This window comes from Syngnathus scovelli, chromosome 20, assembly GCF_024217435.2.
Source record: "Syngnathus scovelli strain Florida chromosome 20, RoL_Ssco_1.2, whole genome shotgun sequence".
NCBI lineage: Eukaryota > Metazoa > Chordata > Actinopteri > Syngnathiformes > Syngnathidae > Syngnathus > Syngnathus scovelli.
In genome coordinates, this window is record NC_090866.1 from 4,807,501 (window position 1) to 4,834,224 (window position 26,724).

At 45.2% G+C, this 26,724-nt stretch overlaps 4 protein-coding genes and 1 long non-coding RNA gene across 21 annotated transcripts in view; 3 read left to right on the forward strand and 2 right to left on the reverse strand.

Annotated features, from left to right (window-relative positions):
• LOC125990051 (terminal nucleotidyltransferase 5A) overlaps positions 1 to 1,436 on the reverse strand; it is a 3,691-nt gene extending 2,255 nt beyond the window's left edge. The window contains exon 1 of the mRNA XM_049756681.2: positions 453 to 1,436. Within this exon, the coding sequence (XP_049612638.1) occupies positions 453 to 854 (402 nt within the window). The 5' untranslated portion in view covers positions 855 to 1,436. The remainder of the gene's footprint in view (positions 1 to 452) is intronic.
• Positions 1 to 21,924, reverse strand: part of LOC125990042 (clathrin coat assembly protein AP180) — a 128,289-nt gene extending 106,365 nt beyond the window's left edge. Inside the window, exons 1-23 of one of the 15 annotated variants that reach the window (XM_049756669.2) lie at positions 21,271 to 21,924; positions 18,965 to 19,107; positions 18,815 to 18,890; positions 18,527 to 18,629; positions 18,363 to 18,456; positions 18,176 to 18,287; positions 17,996 to 18,102; positions 17,857 to 17,898; positions 17,282 to 17,355; positions 16,444 to 16,456; positions 16,234 to 16,364; positions 15,964 to 16,037; positions 15,825 to 15,839; positions 15,121 to 15,300; positions 14,540 to 14,650; positions 13,115 to 13,207; positions 12,764 to 12,832; positions 11,928 to 12,014; positions 11,746 to 11,807; positions 11,289 to 11,342; positions 10,973 to 11,044; positions 10,794 to 10,892; positions 9,691 to 10,680 (exon numbers count right to left, since the gene is read on the reverse strand). In XM_049756669.2, coding sequence (XP_049612626.1) covers positions 10,806 to 10,892; positions 10,973 to 11,044; positions 11,289 to 11,342; positions 11,746 to 11,807; positions 11,928 to 12,014; positions 12,764 to 12,832; positions 13,115 to 13,207; positions 14,540 to 14,650; positions 15,121 to 15,300; positions 15,825 to 15,839; positions 15,964 to 16,037; positions 16,234 to 16,364; positions 16,444 to 16,456; positions 17,282 to 17,355; positions 17,857 to 17,898; positions 17,996 to 18,102; positions 18,176 to 18,287; positions 18,363 to 18,456; positions 18,527 to 18,629; positions 18,815 to 18,890; positions 18,965 to 19,107; positions 21,271 to 21,400 — 1,929 coding nt within the window. In that variant the 5' untranslated portion in view covers positions 21,401 to 21,924 and the 3' untranslated portion in view covers positions 9,691 to 10,680; positions 10,794 to 10,805. Of the gene's footprint in view, positions 1 to 9,690; positions 10,681 to 10,793; positions 10,893 to 10,972; positions 11,045 to 11,288; positions 11,343 to 11,745; positions 11,808 to 11,927; positions 12,015 to 12,763; positions 12,833 to 13,114; positions 13,208 to 14,539; positions 14,651 to 15,120; positions 15,301 to 15,824; positions 15,840 to 15,963; positions 16,038 to 16,233; positions 16,365 to 16,443; positions 16,457 to 17,281; positions 17,356 to 17,856; positions 17,899 to 17,995; positions 18,103 to 18,175; positions 18,288 to 18,362; positions 18,457 to 18,526; positions 18,630 to 18,814; positions 18,891 to 18,964; positions 19,108 to 21,270 lie in introns of those variants that run through there. The other 14 variants (XM_049756651.2, XM_049756650.2, XM_049756656.2 and 11 more) reach the window with 14 other exon arrangements.
• LOC125990047 (inactive serine protease 35-like) lies at positions 7,644 to 10,625 on the forward strand. Its single transcript, XM_049756675.2, has 2 exons — positions 7,644 to 7,948; positions 8,200 to 10,625. Exon 2 carries the CDS (start codon positions 8,204 to 8,206, stop codon positions 9,446 to 9,448), a length of 1,245 nt encoding a protein of 414 aa, XP_049612632.1. The 5' UTR covers positions 7,644 to 7,948; positions 8,200 to 8,203; the 3' UTR covers positions 9,449 to 10,625.
• On the forward strand, positions 14,609 to 16,065 carry LOC125990068 (uncharacterized). Of its 2 annotated transcripts, none has more exons than XR_007488803.1 (3): positions 14,609 to 14,749; positions 15,762 to 15,837; positions 15,935 to 16,065. It is a non-coding gene; the product is annotated as an uncharacterized lncRNA (long non-coding RNA). The 2 variants fall into 2 exon arrangements; XR_007488802.2 differs by having other exon boundaries at positions 14,650 to 14,882.
• A 399-nt stretch (positions 21,925 to 22,323) lies between the features above and the next one.
• pgm3 (phosphoglucomutase 3) lies at positions 22,324 to 26,386 on the forward strand. Of its 2 annotated transcripts, XM_049756670.1 has the most exons (13): positions 22,324 to 22,460; positions 22,839 to 23,047; positions 23,112 to 23,296; positions 23,486 to 23,553; positions 23,633 to 23,766; positions 23,888 to 24,080; positions 24,232 to 24,389; positions 24,473 to 24,556; positions 24,622 to 24,720; positions 24,860 to 24,979; positions 25,039 to 25,161; positions 25,458 to 25,631; positions 25,704 to 26,386. In XM_049756670.1, exons 2-13 carry the CDS (start codon positions 22,841 to 22,843, stop codon positions 25,791 to 25,793), a joined length of 1,635 nt encoding a protein of 544 aa, XP_049612627.1. In that variant the 5' UTR covers positions 22,324 to 22,460; positions 22,839 to 22,840; the 3' UTR covers positions 25,794 to 26,386. The 2 variants fall into 2 exon arrangements, with proteins under 2 accessions (XP_049612627.1, XP_049612628.1); XM_049756671.1 differs by lacking the exon at positions 22,324 to 22,460 and having other exon boundaries at positions 22,898 to 23,047; positions 23,104 to 23,296.
• Positions 26,387 to 26,724: the final 338 nt, after the last annotated feature.

The window sequence follows — 26,724 nt, forward strand, 5'->3', positions numbered from 1 at the left end:
GTTACCTGTCCCTGACATTTTGCTAGTCACATCTTTAAGCACACAACATAGTCCAAAGTTAGCTTTCCACAGCATCTCACTGTTCAATACTATCAGTGAGGAAAAGGGTCGAAAATAATTTCCAAGGTATTAAATATACCATGGAATGAAGTGTTGCGACAGAAAAACTGGCCATCAAGTGGCCTACAGCAACAATGAAGGTGCTGCAGGAATTTCTGGCAAGTGCATTAGTGCATGTGACAACAATCTTCCATCTTCTTATGTCTGAACTATGGAGTAGAGTAGCAAGACGGACTGGTCTTCAAATGGCCGGAAAAAAAACCTACCAGAACAGTTGAACTCTTTGTGAGTGTGCAGAAAACTAGTATTTTGAAACATAAGAATGCGACCCTCATCCAATGACTTACACCCCCCCCAACAGTTATGTGCACTGACACCATTCTTGAATTTACCTTTAGCGTCAAGGGCGTGATCCTCTCTTTATTGACTTCTTCGGGCAATAAGTCCAGCAGGCAGTCAAGCACTAAATCTTTCACGATCTGGAAGTCTTTCTCCCCCTTGAGCTCGGCGCAGAAGATGAGGTCCAGGTCATTCCATCCAAGGCCGCTGTCCTCGTGCAGCACGTAGCTGGCCGCCGAGCCGTTGAGCCGCACCTCCCGGACGCAGATGTGCGTTTGCTCCATGCGGCTGCGGACCGCCTTGACTATGTCGCGGGGCTTTACCTCCAGCGTAGGGAAGTTCCACCGACCGTGGATTGGGATGGAGCCGGCCAGGATGGCATCCAAACGCTGCACTTGCTCCCAATCGAGCACGCTCAAGCTGACGCTCTCCCCGCCGTCCTTGTTGTCACCCATCGTCCTTGTCAAAACTTTTTTTCCCCTCAAAGTCCCGCAAGAGTTGCCGGGGCAACTTTGGCGCACTGTAATCAGTCTCTCTTGTGCGCAAATCGAACGTGGTTGTCCTACCTAACTAAATTCAGCAGACGCCTCAACCTGAGGCTTATTGGTCACCGCGCACCGCTTCGCAAACAGGGTCCGCAGAAACAGTTTTTTTCAGGCCCCCGACTTGTCCATCACGTTCCGTTAACGCTTCAAAGTTTTGGCGGCCTTAAACGCACACGTCGTAAAGTGCCAAAAAACGTCTTATGTTTGCAGAATTTCACTTTTGCTCCCAGTCTTAATCCACTGACCCATCCATGTTGTCCCAAAGAAGCAGCCCGCTTTCCGCGCAGTTAGACACACGCTACTCAAAGTACGTGAAAAGGATTTTGCAGCCTTCTCTCTTCTCCGCACCTTCGATCAGCGCCGTATGTCGTCTTCGCAGTCACATTTTGCTCCGTTTCTCCGTCGCCAACAGCGCGTGATGTCATCGAGTTTGAAGTTGCACAGCTGCAAGGGGGCGAGCCTGTGGCCAGCTTCCCGTCTGACTGTCAGGGGGGTGGGGCTCGCGTTGATTGACAGGCGGCACTTTAAGGCTGGGGAAGCGGAGGCGGGACTGGAGAAACCCAGAAGACTCGAGAAGAGTTACTTAACCTTTACTGAGTCATATTTTACATCGGCAAAAAAAAGTCTCTCCACAAGTCTCGCTACTACGCGGAAGTGCATTTAAATTAAATTAAAATTGAGATAATAGGGTTGCACAAGTTTGTACACCCTCTTTTTGTGAACTTTGTGTTCATAATTAACCAATTGCTTTCAAACTCGGGTTAAATGGGAGTGACAAACACAAATCAAATTCTGAAGTTTTCATTACATTTTTATAGTCAATGTATTTTCTGTGGTGCAGAAAAAAAAACATATTCGTATTGTAAATTGAACCTCTTAACCAGATGGGTCATAGTTGCAGGATGATAGTTGAGCACTTTGAGCGGTGTGCGGGCGGGCCTTGAGAATGTCTCGCTGCCCTCTCAGGGAATGTTCTTTACACCCTTTCAGACTTGAGTTTTACATCCTTTGTATGCAACTAAATGGTCATCACTTCTGTAACTCCAGAAATGTTTACTCTTACTTGAAAAATGTTATTGGCAAACTGTGGTCCACTGCGTCCCTATTTATTAGGAAGTCGACCGTGCAGGCTCGCGGGCCGCTGTGCCTTTCATTGTCAGGGAAAATCTGTCAGCCAACATACTTGCGTCATGGCAGACAAGCCCATAAACCAGCTTACTGCAGATTACCAGGTGTGTGTGCGGTCACACACATTCAGACTCTCATGTGCAGACAAAAGCATGTGTGTGTACCTGCACCTTCTCCTTTCATAATTGCAATTACTTAATTACACTGAATAACAGCATTTTTTTTCGTCAAAGTTTTTTTGTCTGTCCCGAAGCATATTTTGTTATACTACACAAAGAATAACCCAAATTCTGACTTTGGATGGATAATGCAAAAACCTTTCAAAATCGATTGCATCAAGAACTGTGATAAAGCGGGGGGAATACTCTAATTCAAGTACAGCCCATTATTGTTAGTTGCATTTCGGTGTGCTTAAGCTTAAACGTTAATACAGAAAATGTTTCAGGGTGACTTTGCAGAGGCGAGACGGCCCGGCCACACTCTCCCACTTTCCCCCATTCATCAGCAGGCTCAATGTCAGACTTACCGCAAAACAGTGACTTACCTGCCCTCTGACCCATCAAGTGGATGACACTGGCTTGCTCTACGTTGTCTGACGACATCAGCGGATTGATGTGGGGATTTCTGACAGGGCCTGTCGGCGGCCTGCCAAAAGGCCAGGACCGGGGCCCGCCGTTCACGTTTTGTGATTGACTGACTGCTTGCGTCATTTTCGTAAGGCGCTTTAGTCATCGGCGGTTTGTAAAACCGAATATTTTTTGGGGGAATTGTAAAATAAACAGTCATACAGAATTCACTTTTAATGATCACAGCATCCAAAGCCACCTTTCCCATTCTCCAACCATATACTTATGTATCCGCAATTCCATGTGGAAGTTAATTAAGAGATTACAGTGAGCCCGTTAGCAGAATGTGCCTTCAACCCTCTTCTGCGTTCCCTCCTATTTTTACTCTTTTGTCATTAGTCGAGAGCGAAAGTATCCCACTAAAACTTTTCAACAAAAAGACAAAGATTAAAATGACCATATAAGTCCTATAAATGTTAGGCTGTGTTCTGAATCATAAACACAATTGAATGAGTGTCTACATGTGTTGCTGTGCCGTTTGTGTTCTACTGCCCAATGCTTGTGGGGTTATAACACCATGAGTATTTATGCTATACATTAGCCTGTTAATGGCACATATATTAGCATTATGCTAGCTGGACATTCGTGAATCAAAATTGATTGGTTCCTTTAGTGGCTCAAAGTTGTTGCATTCTTAAGTCAAGATATCACTAGAGGATTCTTTCTATGCGCGTCTTTTTGTTTCCAGTCTCCACCTGCCATCCTGTAATCTTGTCATCTGTGACGTAAAGCCTGCACATACTCGTCCAGACGTGCAAAGCCCCCATCCATTTGAACCCCGAGGCTTGCATGGAGGCCTCTGCTGACCAAAGTCCACCTTGAAGAGCGCGTTTATAAGCCCCCACTAAACTCTTGCAAGGCCACTAATGAGATTCGCTGATACGCCCGCTCAACTCTAAAAAGACGCCATCCACTAAGATGGCTCCTTTTCACACCTTTGAGTTCAGAAGTGGAACAGGGAGAACACGGCAATGTCAGCAGGAACTCAACTGGCTGCATTTTCCCTCACTCCACACTGAAACGTTTTGACTCCAAACATTTGTGTATCTTTGTCAAACGAGAAGACGTTCCCTGAGCAAAACAGGAAATCTTAGCAAATCTTTCTGCACCGGGATCGATTACCGACTTAATAAATCGTGCGCGTACGCAGGAGACTACTCCCGCGCACACAGTTTTCCCTGCATGCCAAAATAAAGCTTTTAATAATCCCCTAAAAGTGTCACAAACATACTCTGATATAATTCAGTCCTTGCTCCAAGAATAATTGCATCTGTCTGGACACAAGGCCTCAATCCAACCGCCTGAAAGAGTTGCAGCGCCATCTGCCGGAAGTCCGCGCGTGTCTGTTTGAATCTCTCTAGGTGACGCTGTTTCACCATCCCATTTCTTGCCACTTTTGAGTCCTTTTTCCACATTAGAGTACTTTCTTGTACAGCTGAGCTGTGTCAGCAAAAGTAGTTATAAAATACAGTAAAAGAATAAAAAATAGATGTAAAATAAAAGGGTTTATTCGACTCCTGAATTTAAAATTAGAATCCCATGCTTAATGCTAATCTGTTAACAAATACAAATAAATAAGAGGACCTTGAAGAAAAATCACATTAAATCATATTGAGGGGGCAAAAAATCGCCATTACATTATTTTCAAAATAATTCAGCCCTGCTTTTATGATATGAAAACGTTATCTCATAGCTTTCCTAACATTGTGAACATGAGGCTAACAAAACCTTCAGTCATTTCACCCCCCAACAGCTATTTGCCTTTAACCTCCTTTCGTGTGTGTTATTTTAGTTTTGTGTTTTATAGACGCATAGATTTTTGTTTTGACGCCCGTGATGATTACTGTCCACAAACAACGCAAAGTCGGAAAACAAAGCAATGCCCGCTTCGGTTTAAGAAGTTGTTCTTGAAGATTATTGTCATTGGCTCACGCCGCAACAACTTGGACTCAAGCGAGTGCAGTCGAGCATTGTGCCATTGCGTCCTCGCGCATTATTTATCAGGCCACGTTCTTCGCTCTTGTGTCATTAATAATTGTGACGTGTTTATAATCCTGTTCTTTTCCTGTTTAGAGAAAATTCTAGTTTGGTGTTTGTGCTTTGAAATAGCCGTCGTCTGTTCTACGTTTGCATTCAGCTAGCAAGGCCTTCCATCAAGCATCTGTTAGGGAAATACCCAGAATGTAATCACAAGTTCATACAGATGGAAGCACAGCGCTTTGTCCAAAATGTTGATAACCTCTCCGCTCAATTCCCAACCATACTTCTTCCTGACTCATATCAGGCTTGGATGTCTTTCAAAAGAAATATTAAGACTTACGCCAGACAGAGGAAAATATAGCCATAAAGTGGACAGCTTTGAATTGGCGGTTGGAGGTCAGGCCCCTGAGCTCTCCCAAAAAAACGGCTGTGACAACACAGCTGCTTTCCCTTGGACAGACTTCCATACTGGTCAGTCCACGTATCGTGTGTTGAAGTGTCACACGCGCGGTGGTCTGCCCCAATGTTGTGCGCCGTAAGTCCAAAGTGAATGCACGAATGTCTGTAAGCAGAACTAATGGACCACACACGTGCGCACACTAAACAGACCTACAGCAGGCAAAGAATTACAAACATCCATCATTTGGCCTGTTTATTCTTTCAGTAGTATTTTTGTTTTCAGTTTAGTCATTTTCTATTCTTTTGTTTTTGTTTTTTTACTAAGCTTCAGAAGCTCTTATCTTTGCTTATAAAGTATGTCGGGATAATGTCGCGTACGTGTGTTTCTTATGGTGCTGCATTTGAGTAGAAGAGAAGATGAGCCATGTCCAGAGCGTGAGGGGAGCAGCTGGGAATAAATTGAAGGCTGAGTCACCAACACTAAAGTCCACATGCTCTCTCCTTCTGCTGCAGCTGTTTTCACCCCATCTTGCTGCATTTGCTTTTTTTGTAATTGTTAGTTTTTAATTAACAAAACTGCTGTCTAGACTGTGGAATGCAACATCCAATGTACAGTGGAGCCTCGGTTTTCGACCACAATCCGTTCCAGAAGGCTGTTCGAGAAGTGAATCGTTCGAATTCCGAGTCATGTTTTCCCATTACAAATAATAGAAGAAAATTAAATCCGTTCCAAGCCAAAAACGCTTTTTTTTCATTATTTTACACCATAAACTGCATAAATAAGGAATAAATAAATGGAGGAATTAATGATGGTAGTGCATTTTTGGTTCTTCCATTTTGTAGGTCATGTAAGCATAGATGTTGGGTCGATATTTAAAGGTACTGACATAGGACCTTTTTTTTATAAATGACTAATTATACAATCCACCAGTCAATCGCAGGGCATGCATACTGTAGACCAGTGGTTCTCAAACTTTTTTCAGTGATGTACCCCCTTTGAAATATTTTTTCAGCCAAGTACCCCTTGACCAGCGCAACACATTTCTGGTCGAAAAGAAAGAGGTACAGGATTGTCCCATTAGTGTTTGATTTATTAAAGTTAAACAACTTGTAGCAATGTACCTGACAGACACATTTATGTTTCAAACATTGCATATAGAAACAAAAACGATAAACAGTAAACAGTGACCACCAAGAAGGCATAAACTGTCAGGCAGGGAACAAGGCGGAGGACTCGGATGCAGAGTCTTTCTTTTCACAGATTTATTCCAACAGAAAGATGACCAAAAAGACAACTTAAAGCGCCTCTTGCGAGGGAAACACTCGGCAAAAGTCCAAACAAAAAGTGTCGCACTCGGGCGAGACAAAAAGGGCTATGGGGAACAAGGCACTAACAAAAGGCGTCGCTCTGTGGCGAGACAGAAAGGAGGAATCTTACTAGGAATTCGTACGGCAAGGAATCGCTGGTGGTCAGGACGAGGCAAGACACACTGGCACAAGACAAGGGGAAGACACGGACTAAATACACACAAAAGGGCTGGGACACAGGTGCTGACAATTAGTGTCAACCACACAGGTGCACACAATCGGGATCAGGGAATACAAGACAACAGAAACAGAGGAAGGAACCACGAACTGAAACGGAAGGGATGACAAAATAAAACAGGGAGTGAAGTCACGACACAGACAAGACAGAAATCCGGAAAATAAATGTGACCGCATGACATAAACCCTTTCAAAACTCAAATACTGTATGCAGAACACAGCTAATTTATATTCATCTTTCTTGTAATAATCTCTTACAAGGAAATAAAAATATACATAACTAAAAATGTGTTCACAAAAATAAATTAACTTCATTATAAATAAATAATATCTTGTTTACAAAATAAATTGATAACTTAATAATAAAGTTATTATTAATGCGTCATCAAGGCAACCGCAGGTGACTGCTATTGGTTTGTGGAGAGTCCGTTTATTAAGGATTAAAATTGAATACTGAATATAAAACATACATTTGTATTTCATCAAACTTTTTATAACTAATTCTCAAAACAATCAGGCTTACTGTTTTTTTAAAAAAAAATTATTACCGGTATATATTTTTGTAAAATCTCACGTACCCCTGGAGTACCTCCACGTACCCCCAGGGGTACGCGTACCCCCACTTGAAAACCACTGCTGTAGACAACCGCCGGACAATGTAAACTGTTCATATGACCTAAAAAGCATCTTTTTTCCCCAAACAAGCATTTCTCATTTGTTCCGCTGGACGCCCTCCAACCTAAACATTTATTCAGTGTCTTCATTAATTTGGTTTCCTGTGCGTGAAACTCTCCCAGCGAGACAACAATCAATCCCAAGATATGATAGCAAAACACAAGTTACAATGAGATATGAATCAAGCTCAAACATATTATTAAAATCCAAGCGTGCAATAAATTATTTTAGAATTTATTTTAATTGTTTACTCTAAGTTGATCTTTTCTCCAGCCAACCTGACTTATTATTAATTATTAAGCATGAATGGGAATTTTTGAGATATAAAAGTTATTAAAGATTCAAAGACCCTGATGAATGAATTCAAATTAATGGTTGGCCATAAAATCAAACCCACACATGCAACTAAATGCATCCAAACAGGCATAACTATGCCCCCCACCCCAAAAAAAAAATCATCATTTGTCTGCTTGTGGTGTCCTACCCCCCTCCGCCTCCGCAGTGGGATGGAGAGTAGAGTAGACATCTGTCAGGCTCCCCATACAAAAGATTTGAAGGCTCTGGAAAAGATGGGACATCTGGACCGGGCGGCTTTGTAATCCGAAGAAGAATTTTACTGGAAGTGTTTTGGGCATTTTTGTCATATTTCAGGTGAGTTTTAACTTTGTCTTCTTTGCTTTTATCATTATTATTTTATTTTAGAATCCTGCATGATCATTCCTGAATGAGTAATGTTAGTTATGTTGTTTTCTAATGGGACATTTTGTAATGTAATCGATGAATTGATTAGATGCTGTTACAAAATGTTCTTTTTGGCGCCATCTCCTGCTGTTGCTCATTTGACATCAACGTTAAATTAATCATCTTGATATTACTTGACAACTTCATCTTCTGTTTTGAAGAGCCATGGGCCTCCTGGAGCTTCTTTGTCTGCTGCTCTACATGGCTGACGCTAGCAGCGATGCGCACAAGTGGATCGAGCAGAAGCTCCCGGTGCTGACAGAGAGGAAAACTGAACTTCAAGAGAAACCTCTCTTCAGAGGACCAAAAGGGGATGTGAAGGGAGGCAAAGCTCAGAGACTCTGCGGTATCGAGTGTCAAAGTGGCCTCCCGCCCTTAAACCCGAGCGAGCAAGAGAGGATTCTGGGATACGAGACGATGCGCGACAACGGAACGTGCACGCGGACCGACGTCACCTTGCAGGGTTTGAATGCCACAGGAGCGGCCCCGTGCGTTTCGTCGCCGACCCGCGGGAAACGGCAGGTTTACGGTGCCGACGGTCGCTTCGTCATCTCCGACTGTCATTACGCCACCAACTACCCTTTCGCCGCGGCCGTGCGCCTCTCCGTGGGCTGCTCCGGGGTGCTGGTTTCCCCCAGGCACGTGCTGACGGCAGCAAACTGCATCCATGATGGCAGTTACTATCTGGAGAGCGTGAAAAGTCTGAAAGTAGGAGTGCTGCAACTTAAAAACAAAAGGAGGAGGGGGAGGCCGAGGGCCGCAAGAAGAAACAGACAAAAAGAAGAGATGACGCATGGAGAGATGAATAGAATTGATGCAGGAAGAGACGACAGGAGGACTTGGCAGGCGGGAATCGGTCGCACCGGAAGGCAGCCCGTATTCCGCTGGATACGAGTCAAACAAACTCACATCCCTCAAGGATGGATCCGCTCGAGGAACTCCACCAACTCCGTGGCCCCGGACTACGACTACGCCCTCCTGGAACTGAAACGAGCTGTCAAGCAGAAGTTCATGGAGATCGGCGTGGCGCCCCGCACCTCCCCCCCGACCCGGATCCACTTCTCGGGCTACGACGAAGACGAAAGCCCTCTGGCCGCCCGCGGGGGAGAGAAGGTGGTCTACCGCTTTTGCTCGGTGGTGAAGGAGTCCGACGATCTGATGTACCAGCGCAGCGACTCTCGGCCGGGCGCCGACGGGGCGGGGGTTTACATCCGTGTGAGACAAGGGGGCGGGAAAGGGAAGTGGCGGAGGAGAGTGATCGGCGTGTTCTCGGGTCACCAGTGGGTGGAAGTTGACGACGGTGAGCAGAGGGACTTCAACGTGGCGGTGAGGATCACCCCCGCCAAATATGCGCAAATCTGCCACTGGATCCACGGAGACCCCAGCCACTGCAAGACTTTGAAATTCTAATGTTGCTAAAAAGTCCAACCATTTACGACCGCGAAATTCTGACAGATAATGTGACACGCCGTGAGGGTCGTTTGGGTGACTTGTATTTTATTGCATCTCATCGCAGGACTTGCATGCAGGTTAAAGAAGGGGGGGGGGGGTAAATATTAGGGCAGAACATCATCAATTCAAAGTCCCTCTCCCCAGCCTCCAAGAAATACAATCTTCATAATACTGAACATAATCTATCCGCATTGTCTATGTGAATGTCATTCTTGCTTTTATTTTATTTTTTTCTTTCAACATGTAATTGTCACAATGGATTAAGTTACAGTCACTTTTGCAAATAAACAACACACAACATCTAGCGTATACGTGAGTGCTTTACACGCCGCTTCCCAATCAATGTACCTGATGCCAACCAATTGCATGCACAAATGCTAGTAACTTCAATATTATTTCGTCCCCAGGCACTCGACACCAGCAGAGGGCGTCACGTCAAACAGCCAGCAATTATTTTAAATGAATACTGCCTCTACAAAACTGACAGGTATGTTTTTTGTTGTTTGTTTACATCTACATGCGTACCCCCCAAGATATGTAACTAAAATATATGGTATTTTGTCTTCAAAATAAAGAAAATAAGTCATCTATCATTAAAATGCATATGTTAATTTGTGCACAGATCTCGGCACGTTTCCGTAGAATCCCAAAGTAATAATAAAACCATGGATGACGTTGCATGTTTTTCACGACCAATAGGGAGCGTGAGGGGCGAAGCTTGACATACTTGAAGGTACAACCATCACACACACACACGTAGCTTGGTATTAGCTGGGACGACAGGGAGTTAGCTCAGTATTAGTTGGGACGATGAAGGAGGCGGGTTGGCCAGTCAAGATACACACACCAAAACACAGTCCACATTGAACAACACCCTCCTTGTCTGCCAGATGCGCAGGGAAACCACCAGACCATTGCATTCAACTCCAATTTTCCATATGCATTCTTTTTTTGTCGTTCTTTTTCTTTGCCCCTCCCCCCTCGCTGTAATATATTAAGTAGAGTTTAACACTGATTTACACCCACACACACCCACACACGTAAAACTATGTGTTCTGTATCTAGGGTTCACATTTACAGTTGTGCTACAACAGTACATCATGGGGGTGGAGGTATGGGGGGGTCTTCGAGGGGTTGCGGCCTCTAGATGGGGGGGGGGGGGGAGTGCAGACATCCGGAGCGCCAAACACCTGTAACGACAAGTTCAAACACAGTTCAGAAATAATATTTGGCTCTTGATAGTCTCTAAAAAAATTAGCTGGATTTCATATCTAGGTGTGTGTAGATGACAGTATACCTTTACCTATGTGTCTGCCTACATGAAGTCCTTGATGTTAAGGTCATCCAGAGCGTTCCTGGGCGGGGGAGGCTTTCTGGGGCTCTGGGTCATTCCAGGAGACATCTGCATACACATACGCCCCGCTCACAATCAGCAATGGCGTCAAGCGGACTTTATCTGGACGGATCTAGGAACTGGGTTACCGGGGCGTTGGCGGCGGGGAAGCCCGGTCTAACCAAATGCATCATGGGAGCTCCGGCACCCGGTGCCCCGGGCTTTTCAATGAGACACACACACAACAGGCGACGCTAAGACACCGGCGCCGCATTTAAACTGGTGCGAAGTCATTCATGGCTAGCCTATACTCAAGAACATATTCGAACAACAATACAAAATGGCAGACAACAAATATAGTAGCTACTGTTTCGAACAGAGGCTGACTGTGTGTGTGACACCTAAAAAGGGGGTTGGGGGAAATCAGCGTCCAACAGCATTACTGGACTGGACTTGTGCTCTTACCATGCTGTAGCCTGGGTGAATCCCCATAAATGGAGGACCACCCATGGGTGCTGGCTAGAGGTGTAGAGGGGAGGGAGAGGAGGCGGAGTTGGGGTCACTACATGTAAGACAAAAACAATGACAGACGCACAGCAACGAAAAGTGACACACAACACAAACTTAAAACTGTAATATGTGTCAGTATTCTTAATCTTTACTAGCATTAGCTTGTTAGCATGCAAATGCCATGCCTTTTTGCTTTATTTTTACTTTTATTTTTTTACCAGCTGTCCATCATTTGCCATTTCATCACTCAAGCACATAAATCATCCTCAAAATGATTTGTGAAGTCATGTGGTGGTTTTTTTCTGTTTGCTTCTCTTTAGTGCGTGACGGTGAGCCAGATGAAGGCAACGCGGCTCGGTCCCGCCATGCGGCTCCACGCCATGCTCACACGTAAGACACAGACAACATTTACCATGGGGGCACCCCAGCTGGGGGGAGCTACCTGAGGAGCCGCTGGAGATCCCATCGTCAGATCTGACTCAGCAAGAAAGAGCAAAAGACACAATGAGGTAATGCAAAAATATTTTTTGTCGTCCTTAACGCATCACACACAACCTTGAGATACGACAATGCTATGACTCAAAAATGACTTACTACTCGCCATGTTAGCCATGGAGTTGTCAACATCACCCGCCTGGGGGGTCAGGGTGGGCTTCATTACATCTCCTAAGCCACCAAAAGCTACAGGAAGGGGAGGGGGGAGGATTGCAGGGGGGAGTGATGGGAGATAGAGACATTAGCCAGTCTTGCAACACGCTACAGTACGATTCGGGTGTCGCCATGACAACCCATTACTGTTGCCAGGACGACAGAGGGAGGAGAGCTTTTAAGGGGAATTGAAGTGACACACTAAGATGTGTGGATGCCTACAGCAAACAAAACAAACATTACAGACTATACAAATTGTTGTAATGTTTTCAGGATTTATACATTCACACTGGCTGCATCCGTCTATCTGTGTACATTATGTATCTAATTGTCTCCGTCTGCGTAGTTTGTATGCGCGTGTGTGTTCCTTAATTTTATAATTATTTCCTAATTATGTTTTTGTGTGTATGCCTGTGTGTTTACAGGGGGGAGGCCAACAAGGCTCTGCAGCACGAGCACGGCCGCGCGTCAAGAGAAGCGAGGGCAAGAAACTCACCAAGTCATACGGCAGGAAGCAAGCAATGAGCCAGCCCGAGAGTCACAGGCGGGAGAGATGAGCGAAGCAGGGGAGAGAACAAAATGAGAGCCGGCGAGGGAGAGCCAAAAGTAAGAAAAACTGGAGGTGATGAAGTGAGACAAAAAAGACCTCGAAGCTACACACTTGTTTGTGTTCTGGTTACCATGGTGACCAGGTGATTAATTGGCAAGGAATTCCCAATGATGCAGCTTTCCATCCCCGATGTGTCATATATCCATGAAATGAGATGCACCGGTTCTTTTACCTGAGATGAGTTCTGCTCCAGGGGTGGCAACAGCGGCTGCTGGTGCATCTCCTCCTCCTCCAGTGGACTCTGTCGGTTCAACCGAACAGAGCCACACAAAACGTCATATCCATCGCAGCATTGAGGAAGAGGAAATGTCAGCCTGCATGACTCACACTATGTATTTCCAACAAATGAGTGTTAGACAGGGCCGATGATGGGCACTCAAAATTATTCTTAAAATGAGTAAGCCAGCTTCAAAATCTATTTTGCCATTAATAGGCAACACACACAATGTATCGGGGGGGGGGGGAAGAAACCCATTGAGCCTCACTCTTAAGTTTGACATCTCCATCGTGTGAAGCTACCCACCACAAAACAGGCTCAGGATGTCTCTGCTGTCAATTTTGGGTGGGGGCGCAGAGGAACAGATGGGTGAGATGGATGAGGAGTCGAATAAATCCGCTGGGGGGTGGGGGGGGGAGTTGTGGAATGACATTCACATTATACAATCATCCCGATACACACCGTATTTATGTAGTTTGTAGAACATGCTCAAGAGCAAACTGCTATCGTTAAAAATAATTCATTCATCTTTTCAAGGCCACCATGTAACACAGCAAAGCAGGAAGTGAGAGCACACCAGAGGAGACGGCACGTGCGTAAAGGAGGGGTACCTGCCGAAAACAAGTCAACTGCGGGCGTGGCATCTGCCTGAGTGTCTGCCGTCGGTGCAAAGAAGGCTACAAACACAGCCAAAATGCTCAAACGTAACAGTAGGCAAGTCGGGTTCTTCCTTGAGTCCGTACATTCATTCATCATTCAGCCAGTTGCAGTGGTGGATGGACTGTGCATTTGCTAATTGGGCCTTCCAAACTTGACTCTTAGTATTAAATATAATATAATATATTGCATCACAAGTGTAGAAACTATCAATAACTAACACCACAAATAACCATGCTGAGACACAATGTTGAATTGATTGGAGAAGCTTCATTTTATCGAACAACCACCACAAGTGCATTGGCGCTATCTTGTGGCGAATTTATGAACAATACCATGGCACAAATCAGAATCTGAATTTAGCTTGTCAACTTAGGTGAGTGTTTGCACCGCCCGCCGCCGAATTCAGGCAACAACTTGCATTACAAGACCCGAGTAACACACACACGCACACGTCCGACATTTTACCGCTGAAAAGATCGGCGGTAGCTATTGGCGCCGAAACGGTCGCCGTGGTGATGGTGGTGCTGGAAGTGGAGGTGAAGATCGACGATGGGGAAGGGGAGGGCACCACTGAGCTAAAACACGAGTTTCCCACATCGAAAAGGTCGAGACCCAAAGATGCTGCGGCCGTAGTGCTCCCGTCCGAGGGCGCAAAGGGGTCTTGTAAGAAGTGATGGGGTGGAAATGCGGATGTGATTTTAGTGATGTCAGACGTAAAAAAAAAAAAAAACACAAAATGGAGGTCATAAAATCTGAGATGAAGCAAAACCAATGGCAACACCCCACTTGACGAGACTGCAAAAGTAGATCCGACTTGCCACCTGCCTGTATTCTTTTGTTACACGGACGTGTGAAGACGAGAGTGGGAAGTGCATTGTCTTCCGTCTCCGTGGCAACAAGGGAAGCACAGACTGCAGCATTGTTAAATTAACTCTCAACGCTTTCGGGACAATTGCTTGGAAACACCTTGTGGGCTCTTGCTAGCGTGCAAACCATAACATATAGAAGGCTTCCTACCCCAATCCGCCAATCAATTATCTATCATCCTAAACATAACATTGAGTCACCCACCGGCTGCAGCTCCGGCGACAGGGGCGGTGGGTGTCGCTGCGGCTCCGCCCTCAGCTGCCGCGGCGGAGACCTCGGTGGCGGCGGCGGCCGCGGCGGGCGTGGCGAAGGCATCTGAGGTTATCCCCCCACACGAAAAGAGAAAACAAGACCAAATGAGATGCAGAAGAGAGGAAGGAAAGACAAAAGCAGCTTCTGGCCTCGGACACAAAGGTGGACAGACAATTGGGAGCACAGACGGGGAGGCAATCTCACATTATGAGACAAACAGTAGTGGCTCCGCACGCGGTGATGCCACGGGGCAAGTTTGATAGACGGACGGGCAGCGAAAAGCAGGTCTATCATTGTACGTGTCTATGAAAAGCGTTTGAAAAGTGATTTTTAGATTACAGCCTGTGAATTTGAGCTACTTACTCACAAGAAAGCTAGTTGAGGACAAATACGGGCTGTAATTGAAATATGTCTGCGCATGCATCTAAGCGTGGCATCACATCACTGCACGGGTTCTTGTGGGGGGGGGGGGGGGATGAGCTTCCCTGAGAGGATGTCGAGTAGGCAACCCTGCTCGGTGGAAGCCCACTAACCTCCTAACAGATCCATATTGGTGGCGCCAGGGGAGGTGGCGGCCGCCGTGCTACTGTGAGGAGCTAGAGGGACTCCAGCTTCTGGCACGGTGGGGGCAGGCGTGGAGTCGGCGGCGGCAGGGGAGGGGGCGGCGGCCTCCTCAGCCAGAGCGGGCTCGGCTAGCAAGGAATCGCCCATTTCTGAGGAAAGGGGTGAAGGGGTTGTGCGAGGGGGGTGGGGGTTGCAGACCCCAAATAAAGTAAAGCCACCCCATGTTGAGCGGGTAGAAAATTCAAATAAAGCCCAATTAAGCAAAGCAAAATTCCAGTCAACAATTTTCCAAAGGAGTTGACCCCGTTGTTGTAAACCAAATTCAGATGATGGAGGATGTGTAGGGAGAAGGAAGAAAGAGACACAAGAACAAGACCACTGAGGCTAAAAGCGATCGTTAGAGGAGACAAACAAGGAAGTCAGCGAGACACACTGAGAGTCGAACGGGACCCGGAACACACTAAAAAAAACATTGGCAGAACATTTGAACAGCGGCGGGCCTTGCTTTTGGTACCTGGGGCTTATTCGATTAAATCAATATCGCCACAATCATGAGATGAATAGAATAAACTACTGCGAATAAATAACGTTGCTTTTGATTGTGTTTCAGCCAGGAAAGCCCCGACTTGAAAAACAGAAGCACCACGTGCAAAATAAGGGTGAAAACACTCACCTGATCCGAGAAGGTCTGTGGAAAGAACAACACGAGTCGTCAATTTTTCTTTTTTAACTACTTTTAACTACTACTTAATGATCTGCCATTCCTTAAATCCAGTCTTTTAGTTTTCAGAGTGGACATGTTGGGATCTTACCTCCCCAGGACGTGGGGCCTGCGGATGCTGCTGGTGGGCCAGAAGAGGACAGAGGATCCAGGTCCAACAAGGAACTGGATTAAAAGTAGAAATGTTTTTGTACGTGGCTGTGAGCGTTGTTTGTAAGTGTTGCTGCACCATGTGTGTAAAACTAGAAGTCGTAGGAAGGTGTAGAACCACTGTAACATTTATGCTAATTTCTGCTAGCCCATGTATGGCATTTTGCCTTACGTGTTAGCATTAAGCTCAAGGAATGAAGCTGCTACGTACTCTTCCGCTGGCTCGGGTGCAGCCGGAGCGGCAGCAGCCGTGCTCTCCCCAGGTGGAGGCTGCAGTGCCGGGACGGCGTTTGATGATTTGGCCGGAGTCGAAGTCGGAGACACGTTGTTTGTGGGAGAACCCTGCGACGTACACAAACACGCTTGTGGTCAGACACAAGGATGAAGCAAAAGTAGAAATCAGTAGAAATGTGCGGCTTACCTTAGTCGGAGACCTAATAGAATCAAATGAAAAAAGGGAAAGCACTTAGTGTGAAAAACGCACTTCAGTAAGAAAATTATAAATGGGATGAATGCTACAATTCAAAACTTGATCACGTGACCATATGAAGGGTTCATCCCAATGTCAATAATTTGATTTTGTGCTCAAATAAATAAACTTCTTCATATTTTGCAGGCTGGTCTGGAAGAATTTAGTCAGATTTTATATGCTGTATATTATTTAGAATACAAAAACATGCAAAATAATTCACATAAATTTTAATTGTGAATACATTTTGAATAATTCAACCCATTGGGATCATTAAAAAAATTAAAAACATTTGTATAAATGTAGTGCAATATTTGTATAAATATAGTGCATTGAATGGAAAACAGGTTAAACCTTTTGACTAAATTCTTGCGAGACCACATTGCATTATGATTCATATGGCACTCTCTTATCGCATGTGTGTCTTGTAGACTTCACACATGCGGTCAAAACAACACCAACAGTTTTGTCAGGTGGGCTACTAATTTCATATCTATTCCCACGGGATCACCTGCTTGGTTCCCATGTGAATAAAAAAAAAAAAAAAAAATAGAGTAACAATCAAAGAGGTCGAGGTTGCTGAACCCCAAAGCCAATATTTATGCTCACCCTTCACTGGTGATCCCAAATGAACGAAAAGGGGGATAAAAGATAGCAAGGATTAAAGGAAAATTAAAGACAGCCATCAAGCCTCATTGGTTCTTTCATAGATGGACACTTCCTGGCTCAAAAACAATTTTGCAAGCTTTTTTGGGACATTTTCATGAACGGACATGAAAGCGCAACTTACCCCTTCTTGCCACCTTTGACATCCTCCAGGCCATTCATGTGCGTTTCCAGAGAGTCCAGGATACTGCTGGGGGCCTAACGCATGGAAACGACACATAAAAAATAAATGAAATAACTGATTGTGAAGGCTCTGGGGAGATTAGATTGCCATAGCAACACATCTGATTGGACAAAAAAAGAATCCTACATTCACACACAGCAGTCAAAACACAAAATATTAGAAATTAGCTTTTAATGTCCCGCCGCTGAAAACAACGTCCAACTACCATGACATGTTTTTTTTGAAGACTATAAACACACAAAGTGTGTGTCTGGCTCGTGTGTCAAACGCAATTAGGCCCAGCATGCTGACACGCCATCCTGCGAGCAGGCACTCGGCCATCGCTACAGTTACCGGCTCCTCCTCTGGAGGTTTAAACGGACAGTCGTCGTCGTCCGGGTCTGCCAGGTCCACCACCACGTTGGGGTGGAGACACTGGGAGAGGAGGGAGGGGAGGGGAGGGGAGTGGAGGGGGGGGATCAAGGTGGCGGGTGAGAAGTGGCAAGTGTACATACATGCGCTTCAGAGTAACTTACATAGTTAATGTCCGGGATGTCATTTTTGTCAACTCCAACGGTCTGAAGAAAGAAAAAAAGTTTTGTTATATCGTCAGTGTAGCCGTGTTGCTGCACCATTTGTGTTCAAATAGTTCACCCGTGGCATGTTAGCAAATACCTCCGCCAGCTTCATGAACTCCCCGATTTTAGTCACCCGGGTAAGGAACCTCTTGTAGATCTCCAACGCTTCCTTACAGTCGCTCTTTTTCATCTTGAAATATTTCTCTGTATCAAAACAAAATCACAATCGTGGAATTTGCACACACTCGGGTTGTTTTTGTCTCGTTTCCAAACGGACCCAACATGTTGATGATGCCATCGTTGTAGGATGCAAAGAGCTTGACCAAGTCCTTGAAGAGCAGCAAGAAAGCGGCGTTGATGATGCCGTTGTTCAGCTCCTTAGGATGAACCTAAGACAAACGGTAACGGGTAAGACAAAAATAATGACTAAAAGCCGCCAAAGACGTGAAATCATAGCAACTCACGTCAAACTCCAGAAGCGTGTCGATCTGAGTCTGCAAGACGGGCATGCCCTTCAAGAGCTTCTCCGTGGTCATGGTCCTCATCACGCCCTCGGCCCTGCTCGGCAAACACACTTGAAATCAAGTCGGCGCATTGAAAGTGGGCGCAGTCGCCGACGCCGTCGTACCCTTTCTTAACTCGAGTGAAGTCGAAAGCCATCTGGCGGTAGGCGAAGGCTTTTTCATTCAGGTAGCGGCCGTACCGTCTGATGAACGTGGACATGTCGTAGCCTTCGAAAGAGAGGCGAGAATTTCAATGACTTGTTTCTAAAGAAAACTGTTTTTCACCGTTTTCTTATTCCTGACTTTTGGGGGCGTGGCTAAAACACCTTTGGCTACTTTAGCGTCAGCGCATAATGCATAGAACAAATCTGGATAAACGGTATTTCACTGTTGCCCAAACATGTTCTTTTTACCATTCGAGCCAGTTTTGTCGATGAAGTTGCTGAGGTTAAAGAGTGAAGTCCTGGAGGCCAAGTACTGGATGAACCTCTGCAAAGGAAAGGAGAGCATTTCAAAAGCAGCACAGAGTTTTGCGTAAAGGACGCGAACAAAAGTGTACCTACCTCATTGCCGTGCACACACATGTGGTGGGTGGTGACCAGGGCCTTGAAGACCACCACCCAGCTGGCGTTGGTGGCCCGCTCGAAAAGCGTGTCGGCCATCTGCGGGATGTTCACGTTGGTGGTGTTGGTGGCCGACACCAGGTCTACAAAGGCGAAAAGATTTTCATTTGATGCCTCGATAGTGCTCCCTACAAAGTCAGCAAAATTACAAATGATGTGACTTTTGACGTGTACCTAATGTTGTGTCCGGCAAGTACATATGTACAGTTATGAGGATCTCGAAGGCCGTGACATTGACGTCAGCAAAAAGGCGAGCATCAAGTATTGGCTTTGTTGATGGAAGTGGCCGAAGGCCGTTCGACAGAGCAGACCTTGGCCTCTTCAAAAATAGATCAGCCCACTCAAGTGCAGACCGGCAACACAGTTTGGAGACAGAGTGGCCACTAAAATTGTCATTAGTTTTTTTTTTTAGGGCACCCGCACGTCACTGCTCGCATATTTCCATGTCGTCACTGTTGACATGCTGCACATGCAACATGGCTGACACCCGCCGTCCAGCGCAAGCAATGGCCGTTTATGTAATCTCATAACAAGTGTTCCTTCAACACTCGCTCATACGCCGCCGGTCACCTTAAACGTTTTACCAAATTGTCACTTGTAGTAAACAAACACGGATAATAAACTTGCTAATGAAGATTGACTTGAGCTATAGAAAGACTCTTACGATAATCCGCCGCTTCTAAGAATGATCTGAGAGCTCCCCTGTTGGGCAGGCCGCTTCAATGGGTAGACCGGCACGCTCCATTGAGAAGCCAATCATACAAGAGATGAGTCCCCAAAATAAGAATTGGGAGTGACTCAAGCGCGTCACCACGGCGCTGTTCTAGCCACAGCCCAAAAAAATAAATAAATAAAAACATAACGGTGAAAAAGAGATCAACGCTACTACTCCACAATTCTGTTCGACATTGTTCTGTCTTTGCACGTGTTCCTCCATTATCTTTAAACATAGAGACTGTATTTAGAAACACGTCTCTATATTGGCTCTCCGGGTTCTCTTAATAATGTAGTACATCTGAATGCGTGTGTCGTCATGGCAACAAGTGATCTTACTGAGTTCTTATTAGCAAGATAGCATCACGCCGGTCAGTGCAAGACAAACGGAAATTGTGTAGTGATGGTGATGGTGCTGAGCCTGGTGATTTTTAGGTTCAGTTTGGAGATGTGGCAAGAAAAGCAATCTAACATTGTCGCCTTTTGCAGTGTAAATAATGCAGGGCAGCATTGGCCGATGAGTGAATTATTCACAAGGGGAGCGGATCACAATGGAAGACACGAGAGCACAAGTGGCAGTAAAGATCAGAGCAAAAAAACTCGACGCACACGCATCATGTCTGTCCTGCCAGGCCAAAATTGGGGGGCAATTTTCAACAATTCCATGACAATAGTGGATATAAATAGTCGACACGGCCGCGTTTACATGCAAAGGTTTTGCCGATGTAAAGAAGAAAAAAAAAAAAATTGACCATGATAAATTAGGTCAAAACGTTTTCCACCACTGGTGTGATCCATAACAACCTGACTAATAAAAAAAAAATATTAAGGGGTAGGGTAAGAAGGAACAAATCTAAAAAAAATTAAAACTTACATTAAAAGTACCCTTAACAAACTTGAGATGTTCTCGTGGGCTTTCCCTGACAAAGCAATTTTTTTGTGAAAATTACTATTATTATTATGGAAATAGTTTGCTTACTTACATACAGCACAACAATACGCAGAGAAAATACACGTAATAAATACAGATTGGTTCTTTACAGTCTTAAATTGAGCTGCAATCTCGGCCTCGCATCAAATTAAACCCGTAAATCAGTCAACTCGTGCAGATGCTACAAGCTAATTGCTAACATGCCCGCCTGCATGCAATGCTGACTTTTTATTTGTCTCCATGACGACAAGGACATGATGTGTGTTTATGCAGTTGTGTTGCTCTGAGCCTTGGCCATTGTGCCTGCTAAATCATCCTAAATGGTTCTTCGCCACATTTGCGTGTGCATGCAGCAAAAGGGCCTGCCTGCCTGCCTGCCTGCCTGCCCGCCCGCCCGCCTGCCTGCCTGCCTGCCTGCCTGCCTGCCTGCCTGCCTGCCTGCCTGTCTGCCTGCCGCCTGTCTGTCTGTCTGTCTGTCTGTCTGTCTGTCTGTCTGTCTGTCTGTCTGCCTGCCTGCCTGTCTGCCTTCCGGCCGGCCTCCCGGCCTGCCTGCCTGACTAACTGACTGACTGACTGACTAAACGGGGCACGCAATACTCACACTCCAGGTGCTTCTTCTTGGGCGCCATCACTTCGTGCGTTGTAGCCTTACACACGGCCCTGGCCATGTCCGAACCCGTCAGCTGGTACTGGGCCGCAGCGATGCGGTCCGTGAGCGTCTGACCCGACATTTGGACCCCCTTATCTGGAATACTTAATAAAAAAGAAAAAATAAATAAAAAAAATTATCTAGCTGTACTCCAAACGAGCCTGTGACCTTCTCCCTGTATAGATGGAAAAACAGCCCCAAGATGATTGATGGGTCATCGAACGGAGCTTTTTAAGGGATAAAAAGAGCTTTTGCCGGCTTGAATATACGCGATGTACGCTTTTCAGCACCGTGGACAGCTCAGACGTCTCTTGGTTACGTAACAAGGCGCCCTTCCCTAGCCTTGCAATCGTTCCAAACAACACGCGCAATCTTTCCTTTTTGGATTGAAATCAACGCTCCATAGGTGCGTTATCCGCTCCAGATTATTCCTTCCAAACGTCCAAAATGTGCGGCGCTTTTCTGTGGCATCGAATGCGCAAAAAAAAAAAAAAAAAAATGGACGTGGAGGAGGAGCAAAGAAGCCGGACGGAAATCCCTATGCACCTTCCCTTACGCTCATTTATTTATTCTCTATCAGTATGGCCCACCCGCCAGAGGGTACTTGGACATGGGTGGTTGACACACGAACCAGCCTGTCTCTTAAAGGGGAGGACACACGAGTGACAAGCCAACAGGCTTATCCATCCGGCCATTTATTATCTGCAGCAATTTTTCCTCACAAAGGATCAATAAATCACCATCACGTGGGTTCAGCACAACTGAATCGAACCTAACATCAGAGATATTGTCAACATACTGGTCCGAAAATGAAGTTGCTAGCACATAGGTTTGCACGATGCACGAGAAGTATCCACAAATACGACTGGTTCATTGATTTTTTTTTTTTTCGTTTTAAAATAGACACCATAATTAAAATACACCTCGATTATATCGTTTGTTGTCTTGAAAGAGTAAGGAAAAGTCCAACAGCATGGTTGTCATTTTTTCTACAATTGACCAGCATACAGCGCTAGTGAGCATTGAATGTATGAAAACTTATGGCACGCCCAGCGTCCTGACGTACACGGAAGTTTGAGCCACGGAGCCGAAGGATTCACAAATCCGGTCCTCGTTGCAAATAATATTGCAAACAACAAACAGTAAGTCTTATCCAATTCAGTGCAGCGAATTTGCATGTTTGCAGACTCTCGACAGTTTTGTTAGCATCAATTTGGTGTTTTGGTTGTCTGAATGAATTATGGTCGAGAATCTTAGTTGGGCGTATTCATGGAATTTGAACTTTGCCTTTCCTGTATTGTTGTTTTTTTAGTTCTGTCAGTGTCGACATTAAAGTATATTTTAACCCTAACGCCGTTATACTTTTATTAATACAAACGGTCTTTACAGTTTTTAAACTAATCTACAAATGACTCATTTATCATTTGCCATTCCGGAAGTACTTTAGTTACGCTTCCAATCATTGTAGTCAAATTAATCTCACATCTGGCTGACTGATGTCTTTGTGATGTTTGTTTCAGCGATGGCCCACATGGAGGAAGTGTCCAAACTGTCTGAGGTGCACCCCAAACCCCCAGGCTTGATCTTACAGTATGGCACTGCTGGCTTCAGGACCAATGCTGGCCGTCTTGATCACGTCATGTTCCGGATGGGTCTGCTGGCCACACTGCGATCCAAACAGACCAAAGCCGCTATCGGGGTCATGGTCACTGCCTCCCACAACCCCGAGGTGCTCCTCACCACAGTTTAAACGTGACACCTTCCTCTGTCCTAACTTCCTATTAGTCCCGCAGGAAGACAATGGAGTGAAGCTGATTGACCCCATGGGCGAGATGGTGACGACTGGTTGGGAGGACTACGCCACCCGGCTGGCCAACGCGGAGCAGCAGCAGTTGCTTGCGGTGCTTGAGGACATTGTGGAAAAGGAAGACATCGATAAGAGTCAGAAAGCCTTGGTGTTTGTGGGCAAAGACACCAGGTGCAGTGGAATGCCTGATAACACGGGTCAATTTGGTAGATTAGACATGTTTTAACAGAGGATTTAGTATATTTGTCTATGAATATTTATATTGATTTGTAGTATATTTGCCTATGAATATTTATATTGATTTGCTTCAGTGTTTGTTGATTTATATGTTGGTTAACAAAAAAAAAAAAAAAATCACAGGAGCAGCAGTCTTAACCTGTCTCAAGCGGTACTGGACGGCGTGTCCTCATTGGGAGGGTGCAGCAAAGGTTAGCATCACAAAGCCGTATAGGAATTTATATCTTGGCTGTGAAATCTTAAACTGCTTGCATCCGTCTGTCCAATAAGACTACGGCTTGGTAACCACGCCACAGCTCCACTACATGGTTTGCTGTCACAACACGCAGGGGCGCTACGGCGAAGCCACGGTGGAAGGATACTACATTAAACTCTGCCGGGCATTTATCGAGCTCACCAAAAATGCAAGTTACTTGCTTTGTAGTCTGTGCGCAGGTAGCTGTTTAAATAAAAAATAATTGGAATAGCAATTACAAATAGGCAGGTAGATAAAGTAAAAGGTCATCAGCAGTGTCTTTTGCGTAGACACCCAACCGCACGGATGACCAGAAGCACCTGACGGTGGACGGCGCCAATGGCATCGGCGCACTGAAGCTGCGCGAGATGGAGCATCACCTCAAGAGAGAGCTGCAGATTTCCCTCTTCAACGAAGGGCACGGAAAGCTCAACCACCAGTGCGGGGCCGACTTTGTCAAAGTGCAGCAAAAGCTGCCCACAGGTGGGATGCGCCGACTGTTGAATTTGGTGCAATTGTGATTGGCAAGGAATGTGTCAAAGACATTATTATCTGTATATTCATTTGAATACGGTGTTTTTATGTAATGTTTTATAATGTTTATTAGAAGTTTTCTTCTCTGTTTCCGTGGTAGGCATCAAGGTCCAGCGTGGCGAGCGCTGCTGTTCATTTGACGGAGACGCCGACCGCATCGTTTACTACTACACCGACTCCGACGACCGCTTCCACTTGCTGGACGGAGACAAGATAGCGACGCTCATTAGCACGTTCCTCAAAGAACTGCTCATGCAGGTATGGAAGGCATCCTGTGTTTGATTTATTTATTTTTTTGCAGCTAGTGGACCACTGCTGATAAAAATGTATGTTTCACATAGGCCGGCCTAAATTTGAAGATAGTGGTGGTGCAAACGGCGTATGCTAATGGCAGCTCTACGCTCTACTTGGAGGACACCATGAAAGTGAGCACGCACATTGTTACGTTCACGCAAAGGACACGCTAACAAATGTTTTTGCTTTGGTTCAGGTGATTGTGAAGTGCACAAAGACGGGAGTGAAGCACCTTCATCATGCAGCGCAAGAATTTGACACCAGCGTTTACTTTGAAGCTAACGGCCACGGGACGGTAAGTGTTAAATTCTAGCGTGGTCTCCCCCCGCCCGCTTGCAAAACAGTAGCATTTAATGAGATATGAAAACAGTCTCCCAGATCAACGTAAAAGTGGAGTCTCACTGCCACGTTATAAACAAGTTGCCTCTGTCCAGGTGTTATTCAGCCGTGCAGCCGAGGAGAAGATCAAGCAATTGGCTGAGGACGTCAACACAAATGACACGAGGAAGAGAGCGGCCATTCTTTTGCAGCACACCATCAACGTCACTAACCAGGTACTAAGTCCACCGTAATCATCTTGAGTCATGACTGCTGTGTGCTGTTCCTCCCACAGACAGTCGGCGACGCCATTTCTGACATGCTGCTGATCGAGGCCATATTGGCCTTGAAGGGAATGACTGTGCAGCAGTGGGACGCCATCTACACCGACCTGCCCAACAGGCAGCTTAAAGTCAAGGCAAGGCAAACATGCATGCTTGGTCACTTCACTGGTTTCTTTTATATCAAACAAATTGTTTTAGGTTATTCACCTGACATGTTTCGGCGGTTTCTTCCGCCTTCATCAGAGTGTCACTCCGCAGAAACCGCCGAAACATGTCAGGTGAATAACCTAAAACAATTTGTTTGATATAAAAGAAACCAGTGAAGTGATTAAATAAGGAAAAACAAAATGAACTTAGTACAATTATGCATGCTTGGTGCTTTTTCCTCCATCTGCTTGTCATTGCGAACCTGTGTGTGCACGTGTGGCAGGTAGCGGACCGGCGGGTGATCGACACAACAGACGCCGAAAGACGTGCGGTGAGCCCAGCGGGCCTGCAGGACGCCATCGACGCCTCCGTGGCAAAGTATCGACAAGCTCGCGCTTTCGTGAGGCCGTCCGGCACCGAGGACGTGGTCAGGGTTTACGCTGAGGCGGGCACTCAGGTGAGGACAACTTAACTTCTGAGCATTAGATGCTGCTGCTTACACCCTTTGTGTGTGTTTGCTTTTTTTTAGGAGAGCGCTGACTCGTTGGTACATGAAGTGAGCCTTGCAGTGTTTCGTCTCGCTGGCGGGGTGGGAGATGAACCAAAACCTTTGCACTAGAACAACAACTCTTAGGCTCTTTTCCATTGTTAGCTAACACTCGAACTTGTGTTGTCTCGATGCCAGCCTGTTTACCCTGATACTGAAACTACTGACGAAAACTTAAAAATGCAGTTATAAAACACATTGACACCTATTCAATGATCATATTATTTTGTAAAATCCTTTAATCGTTGACATACTTATTGTTTGAATAAATTAAAACATGATTTTTTTTTTTAAATGATTCATCAACAAAATAACCAGCAGATAAATCAATTACAATAATCGTTGGCAGTGTTTGCAATGTTATCAATGAATCTGTAGCACTGAGTTGCAGTGCAATCAAGTATTGTACCAGCTTTTTATTCTTTTCTTGACCTATGAGCTCATGAAAATGTATGACTCTACTGTTGTTTACAATCAAATCATGAACTGATATTTTTTTTAATACTATGACCATACAATACTATACTATCTGCTTTTTGGGTTAACAAATCGTGTTTACAACTGGCAGTTTAAACAATTAGACCTTCTGGTTGGACTTTGCTGCACAAACAAATATGGAATTAATGTGACTGAATCTAAACAGAGTAAACTTTCTGATTACTTGCTGTCTATTGTTGATAAAAAAATATTGCAATCGAAATATGACTTCATCAGGTTGGGTGTCGTTGGTCCAGCTTTGGTCCGAGGCATTTGGTTGGTACATATATAATACAGACATACATACATAATACACACACACACACATACATACATACATACACGGGTGATAAATCTATCATAGATCTAGCTGATAGATCATATCATAGTCTATGATAGATCTATGATAGATAGATTGATTGATGGATAGATCGATGGATGGATATAGCTCTATCTCAGCTCTATAGATTGATCTATCATAGATCTATCCATACATAGATCTATCACTATCCATACATAGATCTAT

Coding starts and splice junctions, on each gene's coding strand:
- LOC125990047 (XM_049756675.2), top strand. CDS start 8,204: ATGGGCCTCCTGGAGCTTCTTTGTCTGCTGCTCTACATGGCTGACGCT.
- pgm3 (XM_049756670.1), top strand. CDS start 22,841: ATGGCCCACATGGAGGAAGTGTCCAAACTGTCTGAGGTGCACCCCAAA. Junction 23,297..23,485: donor TTTGTGGGCAAAGACACCAG/GTGCAGTGGAAT, acceptor AAAAAATCACAG/GAGCAGCAGTCTTAACCTGT. Junction 23,767..23,887: donor TTATCGAGCTCACCAAAAAT/GCAAGTTACTTG, acceptor TCTTTTGCGTAG/ACACCCAACCGCACGGATGA.